This window comes from Scylla paramamosain, chromosome 2 (assembly GCF_035594125.1).
Source record: "Scylla paramamosain isolate STU-SP2022 chromosome 2, ASM3559412v1, whole genome shotgun sequence".
NCBI lineage: Eukaryota > Metazoa > Arthropoda > Malacostraca > Decapoda > Portunidae > Scylla > Scylla paramamosain.
The window spans coordinates 38,009,317-38,034,316 of NC_087152.1; the positions used below are offsets into that span (position 1 = coordinate 38,009,317).

The 25,000-nt window shown below is 42.3% G+C and overlaps 1 protein-coding gene across 1 annotated transcript in view; it reads left to right on the forward strand.

Moving 5' to 3' along the window:
* The window catches only part of LOC135114706 (homeotic protein distal-less-like), a 67,372-nt gene that overhangs the window by 34,393 nt on the left and 7,979 nt on the right, over window positions 1–25,000 (forward strand). The window contains exon 3 of the mRNA XM_064030647.1: window positions 6,276–6,454. Within this exon, the coding sequence (XP_063886717.1) occupies window positions 6,276–6,454 (179 nt within the window). The remainder of the gene's footprint in view (window positions 1–6,275; window positions 6,455–25,000) is intronic.

Genomic DNA, 25,000 nt, shown 5'->3' on the forward strand with positions numbered 1-25,000 from the left:
TTGCTGTTTTTGTTGTTGTTGTTCGTGTTGTAGTTGTTGTGGCTGTCGTTGATTTGGTTAGTTTGTACTGTTCTTTCTGTGACTTATTGCTATTTTTTTGAGGAGATTTTTTTTTTCTTTGCTGTACTAATATGACAAAGTTATCTGATTTAGTCCTTCGTTTTTATATTAAGCTAGTTTTTATTCTTACCTTATAATGTTGAACCTTATTATACATTGAACTCCTATAGCTATCTGGTAAACTCTTTCCAATCGTGTTTCTAACTAAATCCGCGGCGCCATTGTCTGCAGTGCACTGACCTGCTTGAGTAAAAAGGCTGTAAATAAAAGCAGCTTTCTACATCACCTAATGTCCGTTGAACCACCTGTGTGTGAGGCAGAGGGAAAGAAACTCGAGTTCTGAGAAGGTGGAGAGAAAGAGTAAAAGACAGGTGTAAATTGTGTCTGGGGGAAGCGAGCAAAGGCGGAAGGGATTGGAGAGACGGAAGAGAGAAGAGAGGCATCAATAACTCGAGCCGCGGTGGTGTGGTGGAGGCTAAACATTTCCATTTACTTCCTCCTCCTCTCGCCGCCTGGACGCTTACGCCTTCTTGGGAACTTTACTCGACTGAAGCTGTACTGGGGTCAGTAAATGGCGATTTTAAGGACATCGAACTGTGAAAAAAAAAAATGACATGTTAGTGTAATAATATTGAAATAACATTAGCTATACTAGATTTAAATTCATTCATTTCATTACTTTCAGTGGTGATGTTTCATTGTCTAGATCACTACTTGGAAAACAGTCGTAATTTACCGGGAAATAAACGGTGTCTGGAAATTAGTAGGCTAAGGTTATTTCCATAATCCCCCCTTGATGTGTTACGTTTATTTAAGTATAAAGAACAGACTAGATTGTTTTTCTCCACGATTTCAATTCTCTGAGCCATTGTGAAGCATTGTGTGTAACAAAATATACATGTGAACAAGTTGCAGTATAGGTATTGCCGCCACCGTATTGAGCAGCAGTGTTGCATTCCTTGTGTGTCAGCTTGCTTAAGGTCGAGCACTGGAACGCGTACGGGAATCAAAGACTGTCCCTTACGTAACATTAGGGTGTGAGTGGTGGGCAATGCTCTGGTGTCTTTCTCGGGCACACTGCATCTCATTAATGTTTTTTTCCAATTATGAATTAGTGAAGCTTTCAGTTCAGATCTTTAGTTAAGGTTTTGGGATGCGAGAGTTGATAATTGATGGCCAGCAGTTAAAAAGATCGAACGGAGTTTGAGTGTATTTATTTATTGTTTATTAGTATGGTAAGAATAATATGTGTTGGTATTACAGTAGATGTCTCAGTATTTTCTCTGAGCACGGATTCAAAGACAGAGATAATTGTATGGAGACAGATGGATGAAAATTGATATTATTATTTACTTTACGTGTTCTGGAAGGTGGCTTAGGATACAAAAAAAAAATAAATATCTCAGCTCGTTGCTTCAAAAATTGTAATTATCAAGTTTCCAGAAGTTTTGCCAGTTTGGTACTATATAAAGAGGAACAATCACAGTGTACAGTCCCCACAGCTGTCTATGGATGGCCTGGAAGTGTGCATGTGTACAGTATGATGGAAGTGAGAGTGACAAAGAGAGGGGTGAGGTCAAGAGAGTTCTGAGAGGAAGGAGTGTGCGAGGTGACAGTAATGACAGGGCGGGCATGACATTGTTCTTTATTCTTCTTTGCTACACCTTTCAGTAACACGTCCACCGCTGCTGACTGCCATTATCACTACCATCAGCCCTCTTGCCTCCTCCGCCACCATCACCACCACCACTAATACCACCACACTTCTCTATGCCTCCTCCACCACCACTACCACCACTACCACTGCTAATGCTTCTCTTACAACCGTCTCCACATCACTAATGTTATCCCTTCTTCCATCTCAATTGCCCCCGTCCCCGCCTCCACCACTACCACTGCCACTATTACCGCCACCGCCGCCACCACAGACTGCACCACAACAGACCACCACCGACACAGCGCCATTGCAATAACAGTTACACCACTTCCCTCTACGACCAGCATCCATCTTTTCCTTAACTATAATTCTGTCAGTCAAGGAAAAACCTCAACCGTAACGTGAAGAACATCAATGACAGCAGTAACATTTACGACAGTAACCACAGGTGCAGCAGCAACAATAAAAATAATAGTATTGTTACAAAAAAAAGGAAAATAAAGATGAACAAGAACAAAAAACAATGAAAACAACAATATTAACAACAACAATAACATTAATAACTTTGATTATCTTCTGAACTACTACTTCTACTACTACTACTACTACTACTACTACTACTACTACTACTACTACTACTACTACTACTACTACTACTACTACTACTACTACTACTACTACTATTACTACTACTACTACTGCTACTACTACTACTGCCACCACCACCCTATTCCAACACCACCTTTCCTACAACAGACTAATATCATCATCACCTCTATTACTTGTATCCCCACAAGCATTATCACCTTTATTACATTATGCATCACTGACCACCAAATGCAAAGCCCTCATGGATAACATTTCTGTGCCTCGCTCCTGTGATTGAAAGAAGAGAGGGGGAAAAGTCACCTCTTCCTCTTTCAGACTCTCGAGGTGCAAATTGTATTCGATAACATAAAGAGTTTTCGCGGGAATGGAAGTGTTGGGATATTCATCACTTGAACGGCGGCGACGGGGAAGCGAACTCAATATTACAGTGCGTTGAATGGAGGGAGGAATTACTGGTACATGAGAGGGAGGCGAGGAGGCAGAAAGAGTCAAGCTGGCCTCTATTGGTCTGGCCCCGCCCTGGTGGGATTTGAGTCACGCCCTGCAAAAGTAAAATGAAAGTGTGCTCACGACTTCCGTTCATTGCATTTTTAACAGTGTGTGTTTACGACCTGTGTTGTGTTAATTTTGGATGAGATGATTACTGCCGACACTAGTGGGAGCTGTCAATATTAATGATGCTTTTTGCCACCTTACTATTACTACTGCAACACCAACAATAACAACAACAACAGCAGCAACAACAACAATAACAAAAACAACAACAAAACTAATACAAAAATAATAAAAAATAATAACAACGATAATTCCGCTAACCAACCACCAACACCACAACAACAACAGCAACAATAACAACTGCAAAGGTAACAGTAAGCCACCACCACCCCCCTGATCACGTATCTAACCTCAACAGCAGCGAGATTGCACGCGGTTGTGAGCAGTATAAGGCAACCTTCATCACACGAATGCTTCACTTTGTCGAGCGAGTAAAATCAAGTTGGTTTCCTTCGGCAGCAACAAACACTGAAGTCTGAAGGGTTTGGGTTTGTCTTTCCTGTCACATAACGATTGCTTGAGAGAGAGAGAGAGAGAGAGAGAGAGAGAGAGAGAGAGAGAGAGAGAGAGAGAGAGAGAGAGAGTATTATATTTCCAAGGATGTATGCAGCTTTCGACTCCTCCCATCTACTTTTACTGTTTAGTGTTAACATTTTCCTGATGTCAAACACACACACACACACACACACACACACACACACACACACACACACACACACACACGTACACACGAACACACACACACGTACACAAGTGATGGATTCAGTGCCTGTTTTCTTTTCTTTTCCTTTGTTTTTGTTTTGTTTACCATTCTTGTATAAAAATGTTAATGATATACACCGTAATATTTTAAGATTTACAGACTCTCTCTCTCTCTCTCTCTCTCTCTCTCTCTCTCTCTCTCTCTCTCTCTCTCTCTCTCTCTCTCTCTCTCTCTCTCTCTCTCTCTGTTACGGGTCAACCACCTCAAAACTTCTCCCTTTCCTTATGATCCCATATATACTTTTCATACAGGCGGTCATGGATACTTTTCTCGGAACACAACTATTTATTATGATGCTAAAATACAAGTTATGGGTGCAATTATTAACACTCCCTCTACTCTTTTCCCTCCACTAGTAGTTGCATTACCCTTACCATCACCACGACCCCTACTACCAACACCACCACCACCACTACCACTGCTACAGCCATTCCCGTCACCCTCCAGTGCTTGAAAGCTTTGTGTTGTAAGCAGCATTGGAGTTTAATTTCAGCTTGAGGCAACAAACAACGCCTCCGAGTCTCCCCTTCTTGCTAGCGGTGCATGGTTCATTGTTTATTAATATTTTCATTATGACCGAGGGGTGTGTGTTGGCGGTGGTGGGGGTGTTGAGTGTACTGACTGAGAGAGAGAGAGAGAGAGAGAGAGAGAGAGAGAGAGGGAGAGAGAGAGAGAGGGGGGGGGAAAGGGGAGGTGTAGAGTTTATATATGAATTAAAATAAAGGTTTCAGGAAAGAAGAGAGGAAGGAAGGCTAGAGAGCGAGGGAGGGAAGGTAAGGAAGGAACTAAGAAGGAAAGGAGAGAAGGATGGAGGGAAGGATGAAAAGGTGGTAGTGGTAAGGTTATTCATGAATCAAAAGTGAATGGCAGGTATATATATGTAGATAAGTTGCTGGTCTCTCTCTCTCTTTCTCTTTCTCTCTCTCTCTCTCTCTCTCTCTCTCTCTCTCTCTCTCTCTCTCTCTCTCTCTCTCTCTCTCTCTCTCTCTCTCTTGCTCATATTTAGAATATTTATTTAGCAGTTACAGGCCAATACGACTCTTGTATTCTTGCTGGAGCGTGGTGAGGTGTGTTGAGTGACAGGTCTGGCCGTGAAGTGTGGACAGACTGAAGTGTGGAGTTGAGCTACTGGTGATCCTGTATTGCTCTCCTCGTAATGTTGTCTAGTCTACATGTACACAATCTAATGGCGTGAACAAAAAGCTGAGGTGGTGATGACAAAGATTCAGTTCGCACGCCTCTCTGTCTCCAGGAACAGCCAAGCCAGCAGTAATTATTAATAACATAACTAATGGCACTGTATTCCGAGAAATGATTAGTGAGAATTAAAAGTGAGGAGCAGAAACGTATGAAGTGACAATTGGGCTATTTGCAGTGACTAATGCGGCTAACATATATATTATCCACATTAAGCCAAAGTAAACAAGGATAGTAATAAAAATAAGGAGACGGTAGCGAGTCAAAGTCATACCCACCCACCCCTGCAGGTCTGATGACAAGCCAGGAGCCGGGAGGGGCGTGGCGGGACAGCTTGATGAATGCCCCGCTTGAGTAGTCCCAGCAAGCACCTTAGTTAGTCCAGTGATTGTGATTTACTGCGCCCATTACCTGAGTTCTAATTAGCGCCGATTGGGAGTGTTGATACACCTCTCTTCCCCTATTTGGCGTCGATACGAAGGCTATTTGTCGGTTCGCGTTTATTGGGGCGGCGTGAGGAGGAGGTTGTGAGCTGTGTGTGCTAGATGGTGGTGGTGGTGGTGGTGGTGGGTGATGCCAGTGACGGACAGTGGCGAGGAGAGGCGAGAGAAGTGACAGAATAATTAATGGTGTGAGTGTTTATACTTCTCCCTAAGCAAGTGTTTTAATGTTTTGGAGGTTGGAGGAGGACTGGGGAAGGAGAAGGAAGGAGAATGAGAGGGAGAGGGATAGGAGAGAGGGAGAGGGAGAGAAGGAAAAAGAGAAGAATAGGATGGGAAGGAAAGTAAAGGAGAGAGTGAGAGGAAGAGGAAGGGAAGGGCAGAGAGAGAGAGAGAGAGAGAGAGAGAGAGAGAGAGAGAGAGAGAGAGAGAGAGAGAGAGAATTATGATGAACACTCCAACAAACGCAAACTTTGACCTGACTATAAAAAAAAAGTTGAGACGTGGCAGATAAAGTTAATCATTTCCACGTCTGTATCTTCACATGATCTTGTTCTGAGGACGAGAACTAATTAGTGCGATGAGATTACGAGCGTTATTGCGTCGTTTACCATTTGGCGTCGTTAGAGTTCACGTATTGTTGGTCTTTCTCGTCCTTATCTTTAATTACAACAACCCCTGTTTTTGTAGTCTCGCTTCTTCTGAAAATACGTTGTAAGCACATGTGTAGTCTATTTAGCTTGATGTATTTTTTCTTTATTACTTCACTCGTGTCTATCATCTCCAGTACTAATACTATTCCTATTATTTCATCTATCTCTTCCAACTTAATCACTATTCACTTCTCCCAAATCCTGGTTCTCCTCTTCTTCCTACCACGATACTACTATTCTCCTACTCACTTCACCAAAATCCTACACCTCCTCTTAGTCCTCCTTTAAGGATGTTACGATTGTTCTCCCCCATTCACTCACCGTCTTCGTCTCTCCCCCAGACAAGCACGAGCTGGACGGGGTGCGGGTCAACGGCAAGGGCAAGAAGATGAGGAAGCCGCGCACCATCTACTCCTCCCTCCAGCTGCAGCACCTCAACAAGATCTTTCAGAGGACCCAGTACCTCTCCCTGCCGGAACGCGCGGAGCTGGCCGCCTCCTTAGGGCTAACCCAGACTCAGGTGAGTTTAGGAATTCGTAGGGGTATGGTGTGCTAGTGTTCTGACGGGAAGACACTGATGTAGAAATAAGGCTTGTATCTTTAAATGCTTTGTTCTCTCAGCATGATTGTTTATAAAGGTCTTAAAAGTGATACGTCGTGTTTTCATTGATTTTTTTTACTTTATTTATTTTTTTTTATTCAGGATTCTTCTTAATCTGTCACCGGACTTTTATAAATACTTCTGAAAATCCCGATAGCTTTAAATAGACCGTGTTTAAGAATACGGTCCTAACCAGCATTATGTGCCTTGACTTGAGGTGTGAAGGCTTGCTTAAAGAATACTGTGTTTTGCTTACTCATGTCCTCCGAAGGTGACTAAGGTCAAACCAAGAACATTCCTGTGCCTTGATTTGATGGTAGTTTTATAATTAGTGGTATTTTCGTTTACATTACGTGGCGCATACAGCAAACCTGAAACTTTATTCTTAATCGCTGACTTAACAAATTTTTTCTTTACGCATTTAGCAGATCCTAACCCTTAAATTACCATTCGCTAACTTCACACAATTTCCCTTACGAGTTTAGCAGATCAGAAACATTTCATTCATGTTCGCATAATTAACAGATTTCTTCTTTCGCATAGCACAAATGAAACCTCCCATTCTTCTTCGTTAAGGTAACAGATCCACCCTGACACGTTTAGCAGATCAGATCTCGTTACTTTTCATTTGCAGACTTAATAGTTTTCCCTTTTCGTTTAGCATATCAGAAATCCTTACTTGTTCACAGGCTTAGCAGATTTTTCCCTTTTTATTTATCATATGAGAAATCCTTGTTTACTCGCAGACTTAACATTTCTTCCCTTTCGCATATCAGATCTAAAACCTTTCCTTCTTCTTTGCTAACTTACATATTACCCCCTAACACAACAGTTCTCCCTTTGGCATAGCATATTAAATTCTTATTTACAAACCTAATAGATTTCTTTCGCACAAACATATTTCAAGCACTGAATTTCTGATCGCTGACACCAAGAATTCCCTCCTTCATTCCCTGCAGTTAAATGTCCCTTGATTCACGCAGGTACAACATCCAAGTGACGTGCATAAGACCTTTGAGTCGCGGTAACTGACTGATAATGATAAGCGTGACTGCCACTGATAGGAATTATTAATGCTGATGTATCGGTCCCCAGTGACGCAGTTAGCGATATCCTTCCATGCACCCTAATGGCTTTCGAAACCCCTGAGGGACATACGCAGTTTAGCGACACCCTTCTGTCAGTCATGAGTGAGTTGAGGCCGCCAGAGAAACATGGGTAAGTTGGCTGCGTGTGCGAAAGGCCTAAGAAATAATAAAGGTCCATTGCTTTGTTTGAAAATGATTGATATAAGAAGTTTTATAAGACAAAAAGGAAAATAAGGAGACAAGAAAGTCAAAGAAAGCATTGGCAAAAATTAAGAGTAGGAGGAGGAAGAGGAGAAGGAGGAGGAGAAGGAGAAGGAGATCTCATTAAAAAGAGTAATGGTATCAGTGGAATCAGAAGAAAGGAAGTAGGGAAGATATAAGACAGAGTTAAGTAAGGAGAAGGAACAGAAAGTGAAGAAAAAGTAGAAGAAAATACATGGAGATGCAGAAGAACGAGGAGGAGGAGGAGGAAGACACATCATTAACTATAGTGATGGTATTGGTGGAAATAAAAACTGCAGGCAGAAGAAAGGAAGGAAGTAAGGGGAAGATATAAAACAAAGGCAAGTAAACCACACATATTCCCAACACATTATCAGAATGAAAGACGAGGATACAAATACTAAATGATGAGAAAAAAAAAGGAATACTCTCCCATTAAACCCAAACAAAACCGGACACAAAATCACACACACAATACAGAAAAAGCCAAAATAACGACCAAAACAAGGAAAATGAGAAGGAGAATGAGTAAAAGCAGTCGGAAAGGAGGAAAAGGGAAGATGGAAGAAGAAGAAAGAGGAAAGGAATAAGAAACCTGGAGGAAAAAGAAGGGCTTTGATGAGGGAGGTTACTGGTGGGGCTCAGTTATTGACTTTTTAATAACTTTGCTGCTGTGCGTGATGGCGGTGGGGGAAGAAGGGGTGAGTGGCCGGTGGGGGGAGAGGAGGGAAGGAGGGAGAGGCGAAAGACGAAAGGGAGGAGGAGGAGGAGGAAGAGGAGAGGAGGCGCACTGGTAAAGATAAAGAGAGTAGGAGAAAGGGAGGAGAAAATATAGGGAGAGAGGGAAGGAAGGAGGGGAAGAAAAGGAACGAAAGGGAGGAGGAGAAGAAAGAGGCGCTTTGGTAAAGATAACGAGTAGGAGAAAGAGAAGATAAAATAGAACGAGGAAATGGCAAGAAGTAGGAGAAAAGGGAGAGTAAAAAGATCAATAGAGTAAGGAAAATGACAGAGTAAGATAGAATAATGTAATATAGGAGATACACAAGAAAACAGCAAAAATGAGACAAAGAGAAGAAAATATCAAGAGTCACCACTTCTTGCTTTCCTAATCTGCATTCTTTTCCCATTTGTTTTCCTTCCTTGCTTCTATCAGTCAACTTTTACACGAAGGCGGCTGATGTGTCCTCGTATCTATGCTAGTCATGAGTTGGGCCAGGCCGTGCGCACCCTTATGTAGTCTTCTGCTGCTGTGCTGACGGGAGAGGCGAGTCAAGGGGCTGCGAGATGGGGCTTAGGGACGCGCGGTGCATCAAAAGGACTTAGAGATTTGCTTCGTTATCTTCCAACTGATCATGCTGCGATAAGCCGCTCGCACGATCTGTTACGTCATGGCAGGAAGCAAAGCCCACGGCGTGAGTTAGAAGATCTGACGTGGGTGTGGAAATCTGGACAGGTGAGAGCAGCAGGTGCAAACACAGGTGGTAGTCTAGGCAGTCTTCAACTCTCCCGGTAATACGGCATCTTTTATGTTATTGTAGATGTCATTGAAGTATTTTGCTGATTTATGAATTATATGTCTTCTAATTATTAAGGTGTAACAAATCATGCCGCCACTCATCTACCACGATTGTCTTAATTACTCCCAAGACTAACGACAGGTGACCTTTTAACAGTTACCTGAAGTTTAGAGGTTGCCAGCAATAATGAATGATTTGAATAACATAACCCTTGGTATTTCAAACTGAGACACATTAGGACTCTCCATTCTTCAGAAAATTATTCATGAAGTATATTTGTGAATTACGCTTGTCTGCCATAGTGATGTGTTGTCATGGGATGGTTTAGGCGCCGGGTTTGCATTCTCGTGTGCTTTAGGTGGCTAACCTCGACTGCGTTATAGCTTTAGTGAAAGTTCTTAGGGGTATTCAACATAATTTTCATGATTCTAGGGAATATGCACCATGAAAAAAGAGAGAAAGAAAGGGAGAGAAAAAAAAAAAACATTCAGGAGAGCCCAACTGATCTTATTTGTGGCCTTTTAAAATAGTCCTGTTGAGAACCCAAGGAACACAAGTCTTTTCCACCAGTAATTATCGCTTCACATAACTATAAAGAATAACCAATAATGCGATAAGGAAAAATATAAGAAGGTGTTGAAAAAGTTACATCAGTTTGGAAGGAAACGAAGTGAGTCATCATCAGTGAACGCGTTAATTTGTTAATGTGACCTGAAGGTACCACGCAGACCAGACCACGAGCCCCGCCGCTGCACAAACACATCATGGGGAGGGCCAAGGAAGGGCAGGGCACGGGTGGAGTATGCGGGACGGCATGGGGGGCGGGGGGGGAACGGCGGGGCGCTTCCCTGGGAGGAATTACTGGGATTGATTGCTGGAGACACACCACGTGACGGTGAATAGATTATGAACTGTGGACTCTTAATATTTTAGTGTGTGTGTGTGTGTGTGTGTGTGTGTGTGTGTGTGTGTGTGTGTGTGTGTGATGGAAATACGACTCTAATTGCAGGTGTGACATTGCTACAACTCAGGTGCAGCAGGTAGAAACAGAGTTATATCATCAAACGTAAATAAACAATAACGGTGATCGTAATTCATAGCATTAATAAGAATAGTAATGATGATACAAAGAAAAAAAAAAGAAAAAAGGAACAGTAACAACAACGATAACAACAAGACCGTGAGAAAACAAAGAACCATTTCTCTCTCTCTCTCTCTCTCTCTCTCTCTCTCTCTCTCTCTCTCTCTCTCTCTCTCTCTCTCTCTCTCTCTCTCTCTCTCTCTCTCTCTCTCTCACACCTTTTACTCATAACCCTGGAAGTGGCGATGTCATTCGTCACACATTCATTACTGTGAAATTCATTACTGCTTTCCACACCCACCGCGAGGAAAGGCGACGAGGGAGCGATGCCAGTAACCTGAATACGTTTGAACAACACTGTAGGTACTGAATACATTTGAACAACACTACCTTATGAGAGGAATAGAGAGGAAGCAAGGGTGTGAGATGATGCGAGTGAAGATTTAGTGAATGTAGATGGATGAGTGTAAAGGAAAGGGTTGTTGAGCTGGTGTAGAATGGGTAGAGTGTACAGTGTAGAGATATATCACTGTATCACGGTACTGGAAAGTGTATTTGTGTAGTTTTTTTGAGGGAATGAGGCAAGGATGAGTGTGTGAAGAGCTGCCAGAGTGACTGAGCCATAGGTGAGTGAAACAAGGGAGTATGACATAGAGTGCTGAATGCTTCTAGGGTGAGTTAGGCAAGGAACTCTGAGGGGCTGCAAGGATGATTGGGGCAAGGGTGTGTGAGGTAAGAGTGTGTGGAGGCCTGCAAGGGTGAGCAAGGCGTGTGGAAGGCTGCCAGGGTGTGCTGAGGACTGCCAGGGTGACCAGAGCGACAGCCAGCCTTCAGCTATTGTCGGTAGTCACGTCCGTCACACTAATTTCGAGATGGCGTGTGTACGGTTCGCTTTGTGTGTGTGTGTGTGTGTGTGTGTGTGTGTGTGTGTGTGTGTGTTGGTGAATATGTTATTTTGTGTACCTTCCCGGCGGGCTGATGACGTACAGATATACAAATTACATGTGCGTTTGCCTGATTTGTCATGCACTTACGTCAAAAAGTATAAGTTTATTGGTGTATTGACTCATATTAATTACGGAGTGAGTGAGGGAGAGTATGCAGGTGCGTATATTTGCTTGTTTTCCTGCTGTGTGCTTTAATGACTCAGCACAGATGGTAGTAGTCAACCCTCCCCCCTCTCTCACCCACTCCCTATCACTCCTACAGCACAAAAGAGACTTATCTTGATTCCTTCTAAAACCGTTTCTGTTCATATGCAACTGCGCCACAATAACACCAGGCGCCAGTGTTGTTTTGGTGGTGATGGTGATGGTGGGTGGTGATGGTGATGGGTGGTAGGTGGTGGAGAGGGCCAGAGTTCACCGTCCCTCCAGCACTCACGCTCCTGATAAGGCCTTCGTGACTCGCCGGCACTCTGTTTTAGGGCAGTGTGCGTTTAGGTGCAACTGTTGTTTTTATTAGTGGCAGACTTTGTGATTCACGCGACGGGGGTTATTAGTCATACACGTCGCTGAAGAATGAGGTGCGGAAAGATTTCTTAATTCTGTAGTGTTCCGCTTGCTAAAAATCGAGGAGCATTTTAGTGACACACACACACACACACACACACACACACACACACACACACACACACACACACACACACACACACACACACACACACACACACACACACACACACACACACACACTCACACTCACACACACACACTTTCATCGTATGTACTACGTACTTGTAGATCAATAGTGTCTTCGACATAAACAAATTCTTGCATGGGCAGTAATGTGGGTGTACAGAATATCTTTGTTTCATCTGCTCGTGGAATGATAAGGCAAAACAAGAACGTTGGATGAAAGCAACACGGATTTGAAGAGGGGAGCATGACTGTAAATAAAGCGAATATCTTCCACAATTCATTGGCTGGCAGAGGAAAAAAAATACAAATAAAAACATTCCTCCACCACTGCACGCCACGCTCACTCTGATGAAGGAAAGTGTTGAGGCCTCAGGCGCACCCGACGATCATTTCTAGATCATTCCTTAGACTGTGAATTGAAGACTCGGGGCTGCCATTGTTGATGGAATGAATCGTAAACTCATCAAAGACACTAATTTCACAAAATGTCTCTAAGATTTCAGGTAACACGAGGCATTGCTGCTGATCATGTTCTGTAAATCTGAACATTAATGTGAGCAGAAAGGAGCAACCATTTACACTCACTTCCACTGTGTTTTGTTTGCTTTCCACTCAATCTTAATCTCAAGTCATCTGGTCTGCTGAAAGTCTCCCTCATTTGGTTCATTATCATCAGATGAAAGGACATCCGTGAGGGAAAGCACTATACTAGACGTTAGTATCTTATAAGCTAACGGATCTCGGCCAACGCCTAAACGTTCTTCCGAGAATAAAAACAGTATAGGTTAGTTGACTATTAGCAATGACTTGCTTTTTAGCTAACAATATGGATATACAGAAATTCTTATTGATTTTAATGAGGAACAAGGAGAGAGGGTGCATCACAAGATAAAGGTGATGAAGAGAAGATATTAAGAGCAGACACAAGATGACAGACTGTTGCTGGACAGTCCTGATAATTCATTCAAGAATGGCGTATAAATAACGACATTTTACATTATTAATGGTTTCCAAATATTGTTAGCTTTGTTTTTTTTATTATTTCTTTTATCAGTACAATTAATAGAACACATTCAGATAATTGCTGTGTTTGTTATTGCATGATTTAAGACTATTTCAGTTTTTTTTTTTTTGTGTGTGTGTGATTTTTAGCATTAGCTCAAAATTCGATTCTTTGCACAGTTTGTTTTCAATAATACCCCGCAGCTTTATGATTAAAGGATAACGTAAGTCTACTTGTAACACTATATATAGAATCACGTATGGCATCTGATGCTGAAAAGTAAATTCTTCGAGAGATCTGTGGACATAAAAGACAGATTCTGAAGGGTGAAAGGCTTATATATTCTTGAGAGGAATATTCCTCTCCTGAAAAAAAAAAAAAAGAAATCTAGCCAATTTAGGAAAAAAAAAATGCTACTCTGGGAATCAACACTCCAAAATTATGTATTTCAATATTCATAATTGTATTTAACACACACACACAAAAAAAAGATGTCACCAGTGATAATAATATAGAAATATACAAACACACACACACACACACACACACACACACACACACATAAATCCTTAGTTACCATGGTGCGTGGAAGGCCTTGGATGGAACCCGAGGTGGTGGCAGTGGTGGCGGCGGCAGTGGCGTTCCCGCAGAGGCGGCCTGGCCTGGCGGGGAGGTGTGGGTGTGGGCCGCCGCCGCACGCCAGCCGGGCAGAGTGAGCTGGGGGAGGGGGATTTAATGGGCCGCCTGGGAGCAGGGAGTGAAAAGGGTTCGCTGGGCCGCACCTCTGCTCCTCCGTGATGTGGGAGGAATGTCGGTGGCGGTGCAGAGTGCGGAGTGTGGACACCCGCCGCTACTGTCCTCGCCGCCGCCCACCTGCCTCTACTCCACGCCACGGGCACGCCCAGCGTCACCTCAGGCCGCGTCCTCAGCTTGCATGTGCGTAATGGCGAGCTCTTCCTGCTTCATGGTGTGGTCAGGCTGAGACGTGTGTCTGGCATGCGCTGGCCCTGAGTCTGTCCTTCACTCGCCTGAGGAAGGAAAGTTATGTCGGTATAAACTTACACCTCTGTCGGCCATCATGGAGTAGGCTTTTGTGGTCAACACGCACGCACACACACGCACGCGTGCGCTCACTTACGCACACACACACACACACACACACACACACACACACACACACACACACACACACACACACACACACACACACACACACACACACACACACACACACACACACACACACACACACACACACACAGTCGTACCATCGTGTCATGCATGTCTACTGTATGTTGTTTTTCAAGCTACACATGATGGACGCAGCTCACAGGAGGTATTTTCTCTTTTAACTCAAAATTTTGTGACAATTTACAAGAAAAGTTAATTTTGAAGGTGTCGTTACATCAAGTAAATCATCAAGTTTATTATAGCACGTAAAAGTACAACATTTATTAGACAAGAGCCACCGTCAAGAAGTGATGCACCTTAAAACACTTGTAAAAAAGCAAATGTATGAGTTTAGAGGAGTTTTGTGCTACTTTGGTGACGTTCGTAAATTCGTACGTTTTACACCCTCGAAATATTTACGTACAACAGTGTATGCTTTCCAGAGTGTGCTACGAACGCTATATAGATTCGCGTGTCTTTTGAAAAGTCACAAAGTTATTAAGGTGATTGTTTTATGAAGCCATTTTGTGCATGTGTAAATGTTGAAGTTAAGTTGGCCAAAAAATCGAGCAGGTCCCTCTTTAAACAGTGAGACCAGGGAGCGTGCTGCTGGTCGACGTGGCGAAAGAGCCAAAACAGAATTATTTCATTGTAACAAAAACCTGTGAGGCCATTTCGAACTCCAAAGTGAGGCCTATTTTCACTTGCCTTACTATTAAGATATGCCTCCACTTTATTTCTTATGCATCTGTTTTAATTGCCCTTCTCTCAAGCAATATGTAGTAACTTTGTATGTAGTTGCTATGTATGTATATGTAGTTGCTCTTTTTAGTCATGTCAATGCATCAATGTCGCTCACCTAGTGCCTTTCCTTTGACTTGAACTACTTTTCTATATCATAGACTGTCACAATATCCTGTTTCCAGCGGCATTTCAAAAGATAAAACTGAGAGGCATAGTCGCACACAGAGCATAGCCTTGTATGGATTCCCCTTGTACATAACGAGACTGGCTTGCGTGACACCGTAACGCGAGGGTGACGAGTTAGCACCACTGAATACCGATGATTGTGTGGCCCCTGAGTACCTAATGTTATCGGCTGACTAGGCACCGAGAGAGAGAGAGAGAGAGAGAGAGAGAGAGAGAGAGAGAGAGAGAGAGAGAGAGAGAGAGAGAGAGAGAGAGAGAGAGAGAGAGAGAGAGAGAGAGAGAGAGAATGGGGTCGTGTGGGTGCCGCTCATCCAGCCGTAGTAAGGTTGTCATCATCTCCGTTAACGAAGTGTCGGCGCACGTTCATTACGGTTCCGCCAGTCACCCGCCTCCCTCTGGCCTTCTTCATCGGGTTCTGCTGACACGCCTTCCCTGCTGCTCCCCTGCCCTTCCATCCTGGTGCTGCTCTTATGTCTTTCCTGCTTCCCTCTGCTCCCTCACCTCCATTCCACTCATCCTGCTGCTTCCATGTTACTCCTATGTCTATCGCCCTTCACTCTCTACTCCCTCACCTCCATTCCACTCATCCTGCTGCTTCCATGTTACTCCTATGTCTATCGCCCTTCACTCTCTGCTCCCTCACCTCCTCTGATGGAAATGGTTCTCTCCCTCACCCGGAGCTTCACTCGTGCCGTGGCGCTGCATCTTGCGTGGCTGTTCTCATTTAGTTTTAGCCTTATCTGTGTAAAGCATCTAAGTGCGCTGCCACGACCCCGGTGAGTTGTTGCGCCGCCGATGATTTCGCAAGATGCGCTTACTTTTTGTTGGCATGTCCCTCTCTCCCTCTCTCCCTCTCCCTCTCTTTCTCTCTCCTCTTCACTCACTAATGCCTTTTGTGTCTGTCCCTGAACGAAAGTATCTAAAGGTATAATTGATGTATTTTATTTTTTTTTGGTGTAACTGAGTTTGGCGAAATGTTGAAAGGGTTTGCTACAGGGCCACAGGTGCAGAGATGTTGCTATAGGAAGTAACATCAGCAGCAGTGGTCGTGGTGGTGGTGGTGGTGGTGGTGGGGCGTAATATGGGTAGCAGAGACCAGCATCCAGTCATCCATACTGATGAATCCCGCCGGCAAGTCCATCCTCCCTCACCACACTCACCTCTCCCTGTCCTCCCTCCCTTCCCCCTTCTCCTTCTCTCCCTCTCCCTTCCTTTCCTTCCTCCTTCCCTTCTCACCTCCCTCCCAACCCTTCACCTCTTTCACCCTCGTCCCTCATATCACCACCACCACCACCGCCATCGCCACCACCACCAGCTGCCCTTCATTACAGTTTCACTCAATCTGAGACAACGCAGAGAGAACATGTAAAAAAAAGAGTATCCACCAAAACACTGCAGGAAACAAGGGGCAAAAATGTACGTACGTATTTATTTGTTCCCCTTTTTTATTCCTTTGCAACAACGAACGATATGATCTGATTTGTGAGCGGCGCAGGAGGACGAAGGGGACGGAAAACCTCCCGGCCTGCAACTCCCAAACTGACAGATAGACTCGGCCGGCAACGCACCGAATTTAAATGAAAAATGCGCCAAAGTTCAGCCCCAGCGTTTTCTTAAAGTTTAGATCAGCGATGGTAGCAAATGCCTTGGTGACGAGGACCGCGAGAGACGACACACGGGACTAGCAGTGTCTGGGAGTAACATTGGCGCTCAGTACTTCTTGTAACACACTGCACCTGACGCCGCAGGGTTGCCTCCAGGGCCGCGTGGTGCTGGGTTGGGAAGGCGCGCGGGTGTTTCCAAAAGGAGCGAAATGAAAACGAACGAGACACAAGGCAGAGGGAAAGCAGGAGGCGGGTGTCGTGCCTCCCAGCAGGACGGGCAAAAGACCTCCTAATTGTTCGCTTTTGAATATGGATGGCGTGTGTGTGTGTGTGTGTGTGTGTGTGTGTGTGTGTGTGTGTGTTTGTGTGTGTGAGAGAGAGCAGTGAAAACGAGGAAGCAGTGTGTGGAAACGGAATGTGGGTGTTTTGATAATGAACTAGTTAATTCTTATTCTCGTTGTTAGCGTTCTCTCTCTCTCTCTCTCTCTCTCTCTCTCTCTCTCTCTCTCTCTCTCTCTCTCTCTCTCTCTCTCTCTGTATGGAAATGTATTGGCCCAAAGAAATCCCCAAGACTTGATCATTTCCAAAGTTTTCAAGACAAAATCTTTTCGGTGAGTCGCGTGGTCGAATTCTTGATCAGCCTCCGCGACACTTCAGAAAGATTTCGAACACCGCCAACAGAGGAAGACGTAAAAGAAGAAAAAAAGAAGAAAAAGAAATGAAGGATAAAGCGGGAATAGAAAGAAGAGCAGAAGGAGGAAAAATATGTGGTGAAGGAGGAAAGATAAAAAGAAAGGAAAGAAAGTGACGGAGAAGTAAGAGTGGTGATGGTCGTGTGTTCGTGTCAGAAAGTTGTGAAACTAAAAAAGGAATCTGATATTTTTATATTTCACTTGATCTCCATTAGTTATCCGTTTGCTTTTCGTGCTTCTGGTAATTTGTTCATATTTCCGAGTAATTAATTTATGACCATGAGTCCATCGTTGCCATCTTGGTCTTAGGATTGGAGTGATAGTACTGGTGCAAACTGGTATTAATATTCGCCCAGGCTTAGCGGCGTAACACTAGTGGCCGCCTCACTTTAATTGATTTATGTAACCGTTTCTTGTGCTTGTGAAATGTAAACTCCAATATTACGTCCGAATGAGTCACTTGCTCACCACTGCCGTTGTGTGAGTTGGGGGAGCGCGTACACATATATCGTCGAAGACTATATTTTAAATCAATTCATCTTTTCAGTGTTGGGTGTGGCAAAGCCATTCATATTACGATTAAAATTTTTATTTTTTTACATATCATTAGAAATAATAAATTTTCAGCAATCACGGTTGTTGGCGGCACGGCGCAGTGGCAGGTGGCCATTAGTGAGGCAGCGGCGCCATCAGCACGTCAACACGACCCTAAACGCAGCAATTAGTCCCCCGATGATTGCCGAGCCTCACCTGTCCCGCCCATCTGTGACTTTTAATTCGTATAGAGTAAAATCTTACTAATTCATTTCCGTCCTGATGGCGATGAATCATTGCAGGGATGACGACCGTCACACCGCGAGGCGACCAGCGGATAATTAAAAAATCTCCAGCATAAAAAATACAGACCCTATCATAAGTACTCCTGCCGCGTTGTTGTTCACTTTTGGAACTTGCCGTAGGTTATGAATATTCAAGTGACGGTAGCAATATTATGATACGCTTATAACTATAATTTCCATAATGTCACAAAACGCATCGCATCACAAATGTTGCTGCACTCAACACGGTAATTTCCACTCTCACTCATCTTTTCTGGTTCAAAATTTCACGGGCTCCATTATCCCCGCTGCCCCAACATGCCTCGCCGTAATCTCATCTCTACTCCCATCTTCAAACTCCCATTACACTCCGAGTCTTTCTCAGATGTTCCTGGAGGCTCGGTGTGTGGTTACTCGTTGTCTGGTTGCCTGTGCCGCGTTCCCTTCACCTCAATCTTCTCGTAAGAAATACACTGATGTTTTGCAGAAGCCGCTGGTTTTTTTGCATGTCCGATATTACGTGATGGGAAGAATGAAATGAGATGGGAAGTTTTGCTGGTGTGTGGCTTGAAGGAGATAGCAAGGCGATGGGAAAATGAAAAAAAAGAAGAGGTTTTCTCCTGCATTTCAATTATAGACTGAAAATGATGACAGTGATGCTGATGATTATGATGATGATGTTGATGGTGGTGGTGGTGGATGTGATTTCTTATTCTGCAGTGCAATTATGGACTGAAAATGATGATTGTGATGATGATGATGATGATGATGATGATAGTGATGATGATGATGATGATGATGATGATAGTGATGATGATGATGATGATGATGATGATAATGAAACATGCAGATATTCAGGTATTAGCTTTAACTTTCCATGTACATCAAGATACAATCTCGGATAATCAACGCAAGGCCTTTGTTTATTTATTTATTCATTCATTAATTTATTTATTTACCTATTATTTAATTTTATTTTTTACTTAAGTTGATGTTGGTGCAGGTGGCGGCAAGTCCCATCTTAGCATCCTTACGCATGCACTAAGATCAGGCTGGGAAGATCATGATATTTTCACAGGCCTCGCTCCTTGTAAAGGTCTCGAGACTCACTGACTGACACTCGTTTCTTGTCCGGTCTTGTATTGATGAGAGTCCTTCAGTACGAATCGTAAATAGACTGATTACGAAAGTTCCACGTATTATTTGTCTTCTTACATACACAGGACGGAGAATACAAGGAATACAAGGAATTAGATTGGCTGACACACATAATTACTCAATATTTGCTGGATTGTAATATCTGAGATGTTGTTTTTTGGCTTGTATAAACATTGGCGTTTTGCTTATCATATTTACAGCACATCCTTCGTTTTTTTGTCAATAGTTATAAAAAAGACTGGAATCTAATGTTGTTTTGTGCCGATGTTCTGGTGTGGTATCAAGGCCATGCTTACTTGTTTGTTTACTTATTTATTTATTTATGTACAAGTATGTGTCTATCTATCTATCTGTCTGTTTGTCTGTGTATATATGTATGTTTGTATGTATATATGTTTCTACCTACCTACTTGCCTACCTACTTATCTACCTACGTATCTACCTATCTATCTATCTATCTATCTGCCTGTCTGTCTGTCTATCTATCTATCTATCTATCTATCTATCTATCTATCTATCTATGTATCTGTCTATCTATCTATCTATATATCTATTTATCTATCTATCTATCTATCTGTCTATCTATGTATGCATGTATCTATCTATCTATCTATCTATCTATCTATCTATGTATTATTGAAGTGTCCAAGACTGACCAAGGAAAAGAGAGAGAGAGAGAGAGAGAGAGAGAGAGAGAGAGAGAGAGAGAGAGAGAGAGAGAGAGAGAGAGAAAAGAACTTTGACCAATTTGATTCTGGCCGTCTAGTGATTATGAATAGATTATCTTCCAATATTCCAGAAGGTGTTAATTCATCGGTGTCAGCCTCTTGAATCATAGACCAGGAACGAGATATTAAACATGTTCATTACCTATATTACTGCATCATCAATTTTCACTCATGATTGAGCTTTATAAACTTGATTTTATGACAAGAGACCATATTGTTTTTATTTTTATTTGTTTATTAGATATTTATGTTTTTTTTTTTTTTGCCACAAGAGATCATTTATGTTTTTTTTTTCTTACTTGTTATTTTTTTTCATTTGACATTTTCCTTTTTGATTTATGATCATTTATGGTTTCTCTATTATGTTATTTCGTTTTCTTTTCTTTCTTTTTTTGTTTTTGTTTCGTTTCACATCCACCATTCGAGGAGACCCATGAACCACTGTGAACATGATCCACTATAAATATGAACTACTGTGAACATGAACCACTATGAAAACGAGACACTGAACACGAAGCATTGAACATGAACCACTGTGACCATGAATCAATGAACGCGAAACACTGAAAATGAGCCACTGAAAATGATCCACGCAACACGAACCACTCAACATGAACCACTCAACACGAACCACTGCAAACTTTCAACTCGTTATCTTAGGATCACGATTTGTTACCTTGGTACAAATCCTTCCTGACTGCTTATCTTCTCTCCTGGCTTTATATATATATATATATATATATATATATATATATATATATATATATATGTGTGTGTGTGTGTGTGTGTGTGTGTGTGTGTGTGTGTGTGTGTGTGTGTGTGTGTGTGTGTGTGCATTTATTTATCTATTATTATTAGCACTCTCTGTTCACATAAATTCACAGTGTTCTTGCTTTTTTCTTTTTCTCTTAACTGCCTTCACTTTTTTCTCCACATGTCCACTTTTCTAATGATAGGAGCAGAGGGAGTACACACACACACACACACACAAGTAATAGATTCAGTGATGCTTGTCTGTTTTCGTATATTTTCATCTTGTTTTCCATTCTTGTATGCATGTCTTAAAAATAATGTTAATAATTTGTCTGCACCGTAACACTGTAAGGTTTGTAAAATCTCTCTCTCTCTCTCTCTCTCTCTCTCTCTCTCTCTCTCTCTCTCTCTCTCTCTCTCTCTCTCTCTCTCTCTCTCTCTCTCTCTCTCTCAGCAAGCAAACATCTGAACCTTTGTACATCCCTTTTAAACACAATGTCAGAAGGAAACGTGTGTCAGAAAAAAATAAATAATACATTTCAAAGAAGAATATGATAAGAATATGAAAGGACGCAAAGAGCTCGACTCACTTCTATAAAAATTAAAATAGGGAAAAAGATAATGAAATAAGAATGTATTCATATACGGCTGCTGTAATTCTCTCAGTACCATTTCATCGATTTCATTATATTCAAGATGTCACTGGAGAATTTCATAGTGTCAAGATTGGTACTCAATGAGTTATAGATCATCTGCTTCATTATACAACAGAATTACATCTTCTTTATGCTACTCGTATTACTATTAACTGATACGGGATTGGATCAAGTTTGAGAGCTGCACTTCTGAAACTACTTATGTTTATACCTCATTTGGTTAAGGGGTGATAATATGTTTCAATGTTCCTATGCCTCAATGTTTCAATGTTGCCTGTCGTACTGAATGAAGTAAACAACATCGAGGTGTAAATGTTAGAAGTGCAGTACTGAAAGCTGTGACGGAGTGAGGTGTCGAGGAAGCACATTATCGAGAAATGGAGCGTTGCCTTTCCGGTGGGTAAAGCAGAGGTTGTCAGACATCCGTGCAAGAGCCATCAATAAACTAGAGCACGTTATTTTTCCACGAGTTTGTGTTTATTTATTTGCTGCGTCAATTATGCATGGCACAGTCGTGGTCAGGATTCGAGTAACCTTCTGTCCTCACTTCCACTGTGTTTTGCGTGTTTCTCTCAACCATTTAGTATCACAGACAGCTGCTAAACTTCACCGAATCACTCATCACTTATCAAAGTAAATATGATAAAATTGTACTTAATGAATAACTAGATTTATGTACCCCTGATAACGAAAAATTTCATCCTTAATTTGATTGAATAATCTAATAACATGTAAAATATTATTAAATCGATGTTGTGGTATTGAAAGGGTTAAGTCCTCTCATCTGCTGACAGTTTCTTTACTTAACCTGATAATCTCCCTTAACGGCTGCCGATTAATCCACTTTGAACGCTGAAATCGAAGTCCATCTCTTTCTATAGATGTATTCTACCACCACAGCCACGAATACCATAGCCTCACCATAGCTGCCATTTTGTTATCTTCCACTACACCACATGACACCATACGACACCATAGCCGTTATTTTGTTATTTTCCACTATATTACATAAACGCTTAACTCCTAAAACATTCTGTACACATCGTATGGAAATGAGTGCAGCAGGTTACTCGCCTTCCAAGCACGACCATACAACGGACCAAGGCCAGGGATATAAAGGGTTGTATGTAACATTAATATATAAATTAATTAACAAGATTCAATCGAGCAAGATTCAATCCGCAAAGAGAGTTGTACAGTTGGCTCAAGAAATGATGTTACCAAGTCCACTGAATTTCATGTCTATAAATCGAATGCGAATTGATGTATAACATTAATCAATAAACTAATGAACTGCTAGAGCTCCACAAAAACCAAGAACTGCAGACATAGTAGGTAAAAGTGCTTGTCTGGTACTCATTTTTCATGTGAAGTATTTTTAGTATTTCGCACAATATAGCATGACTTCTTTCACCAACTGTACGCATTAGAGTTGTTGCTCCAGTGGTGTGTCACGACTCGGCGGGCAAGTGATCCATGACGTTATTGATAAGAACGATACAGCGTGGAGTCAAGTCAGCTTCCTGGTGGCACATGCGTCTTGTCATGTGAGGTATTTTCAACCACAAAGCATGACTGTAAAATATGAAAAGTAGGTCATAAAATATTACGTTCCTACTTCATTCTGAGCAGCATTACCTATTCTCACATAAAATTCACGCTTTGATAGACTGACGAACACACAGGCACAGACATATAAGTAGATATACAGACATAATACAGAAATATATAAATGGATGAATAGAAAGATAGGTAAAGAAATAGAAAACATGAAGATAGATATACAAACAGGTAGTAGTAACACACACAAACATATCGATAAACGTTTAAATGAAGATACAGATGGATAAGCATACGAATAAATAGGTTGATAGATAGATCAATAGATAGACACACAAGTACAAATACATACTGTAGATACATAGACAAAACAAATCAACAAACGGAAAAGAAAGTAGAGACAGAGACAACCATATACAAATACCTTAGACATGCATATAACACCAACAACACACACACATACTCGTACACACACACGTCCCCACTACCCTCTCCTCCTCAACCCCCTCACCCCCCGACCCCACCTAAGCCTCACAAACCATGACCATGACACCCCACACACGACGCAACATTCTTCCTTCTTTTTTACAACCTGAGGAGAGCGATCTAGGCCAGGCACACCCCCAGCCCTCGACCCATTGTGAGACCGCCGCTATCTCGCCTCGCCGCAGTTGCTTCTGAGACTACGGCGGACTGGCCCGACCAGAGACGCTCACAGGCCTATCAATCAGAGTCCAGCCTACCTGTGCCACCCAGTAATTTGGGAACTATAGGTGAAGTGAGGAGTGAAATTGGTAGGGGGACAACGAAGGGGAAGAAGAAGGGGGAGAGGGAAGAACAAGAGGGAGAACTGGGGGGAGGGAGGGAGAGATGGAGGGATGGATACACAGAAAAGTTGGGCGTAGACGGATGAGGAAGAACCGGATGAGGATACAGATGGATAGATAGATAGATAGATAGATAGACATAGATAGATAGACACAGACAGACAGGCAGACATACAATTAGAATGAAAGATAGATAGATAGATAGATGGACAAATATATAAGTAGATAAATGGATAGATAGATAAATAGATAGATTGATAGACAGATAAACAGATACATAGCTAAATAGACAGATAGATAGGTAGTGAGGTAGATAAGTATGTAGTTATGTGGGTAAATAGATACATAGACAGACAAAAGACAATTAGATAGATAGACAGATAACTAAAAACAGAAATAAATAAATAGACAGATAAAGAGTTAGATGGATAAGTAAACATACGGATAGGTAAATAAATACATACATACATAAATAATACATACGGAACAAAAACAGATGTCGTGAGGTGAAAGAAGAGCATGATTGAGGAGAAAATGGAGCAAGAGAGATAGACAGAAGGGATGGTTTGGGGAGGAACGGAAAGCTTTGAATGAGTGAGTGAGTGAGGGAGGGAGGAGTGAGGGATAATAGAATGATAAGAATTAGAGGAATGAATGGAGGGAGGAGAGAGAGAAGAGGAGAGGGAGCGGGTGCAGTGTGGCATGGGTGTACGTAACGGAACTGGGGGAGAGAGAGAGAGAGAGAGAGAGAGAGAGAGAGAGAGAGAGAGAGAGAGAGAGAGAGAGAGCCAGTTAGATCTGCGTGCCTCGCCTCGCCTCCTAAATATTCTCGCTGTCTCGGGGAAAATGTTAATCAATGCAAATAAATAAACATATACAGGGTTTTGGTTTTCTGGAGCACTGAGTTATTCGCTTGCCGGGACACTATTCGTAGTGGTGAATATGTAAATGACTGGTTTACACACACACACACACACACACACACACACACACACACACACACACACACACACACACA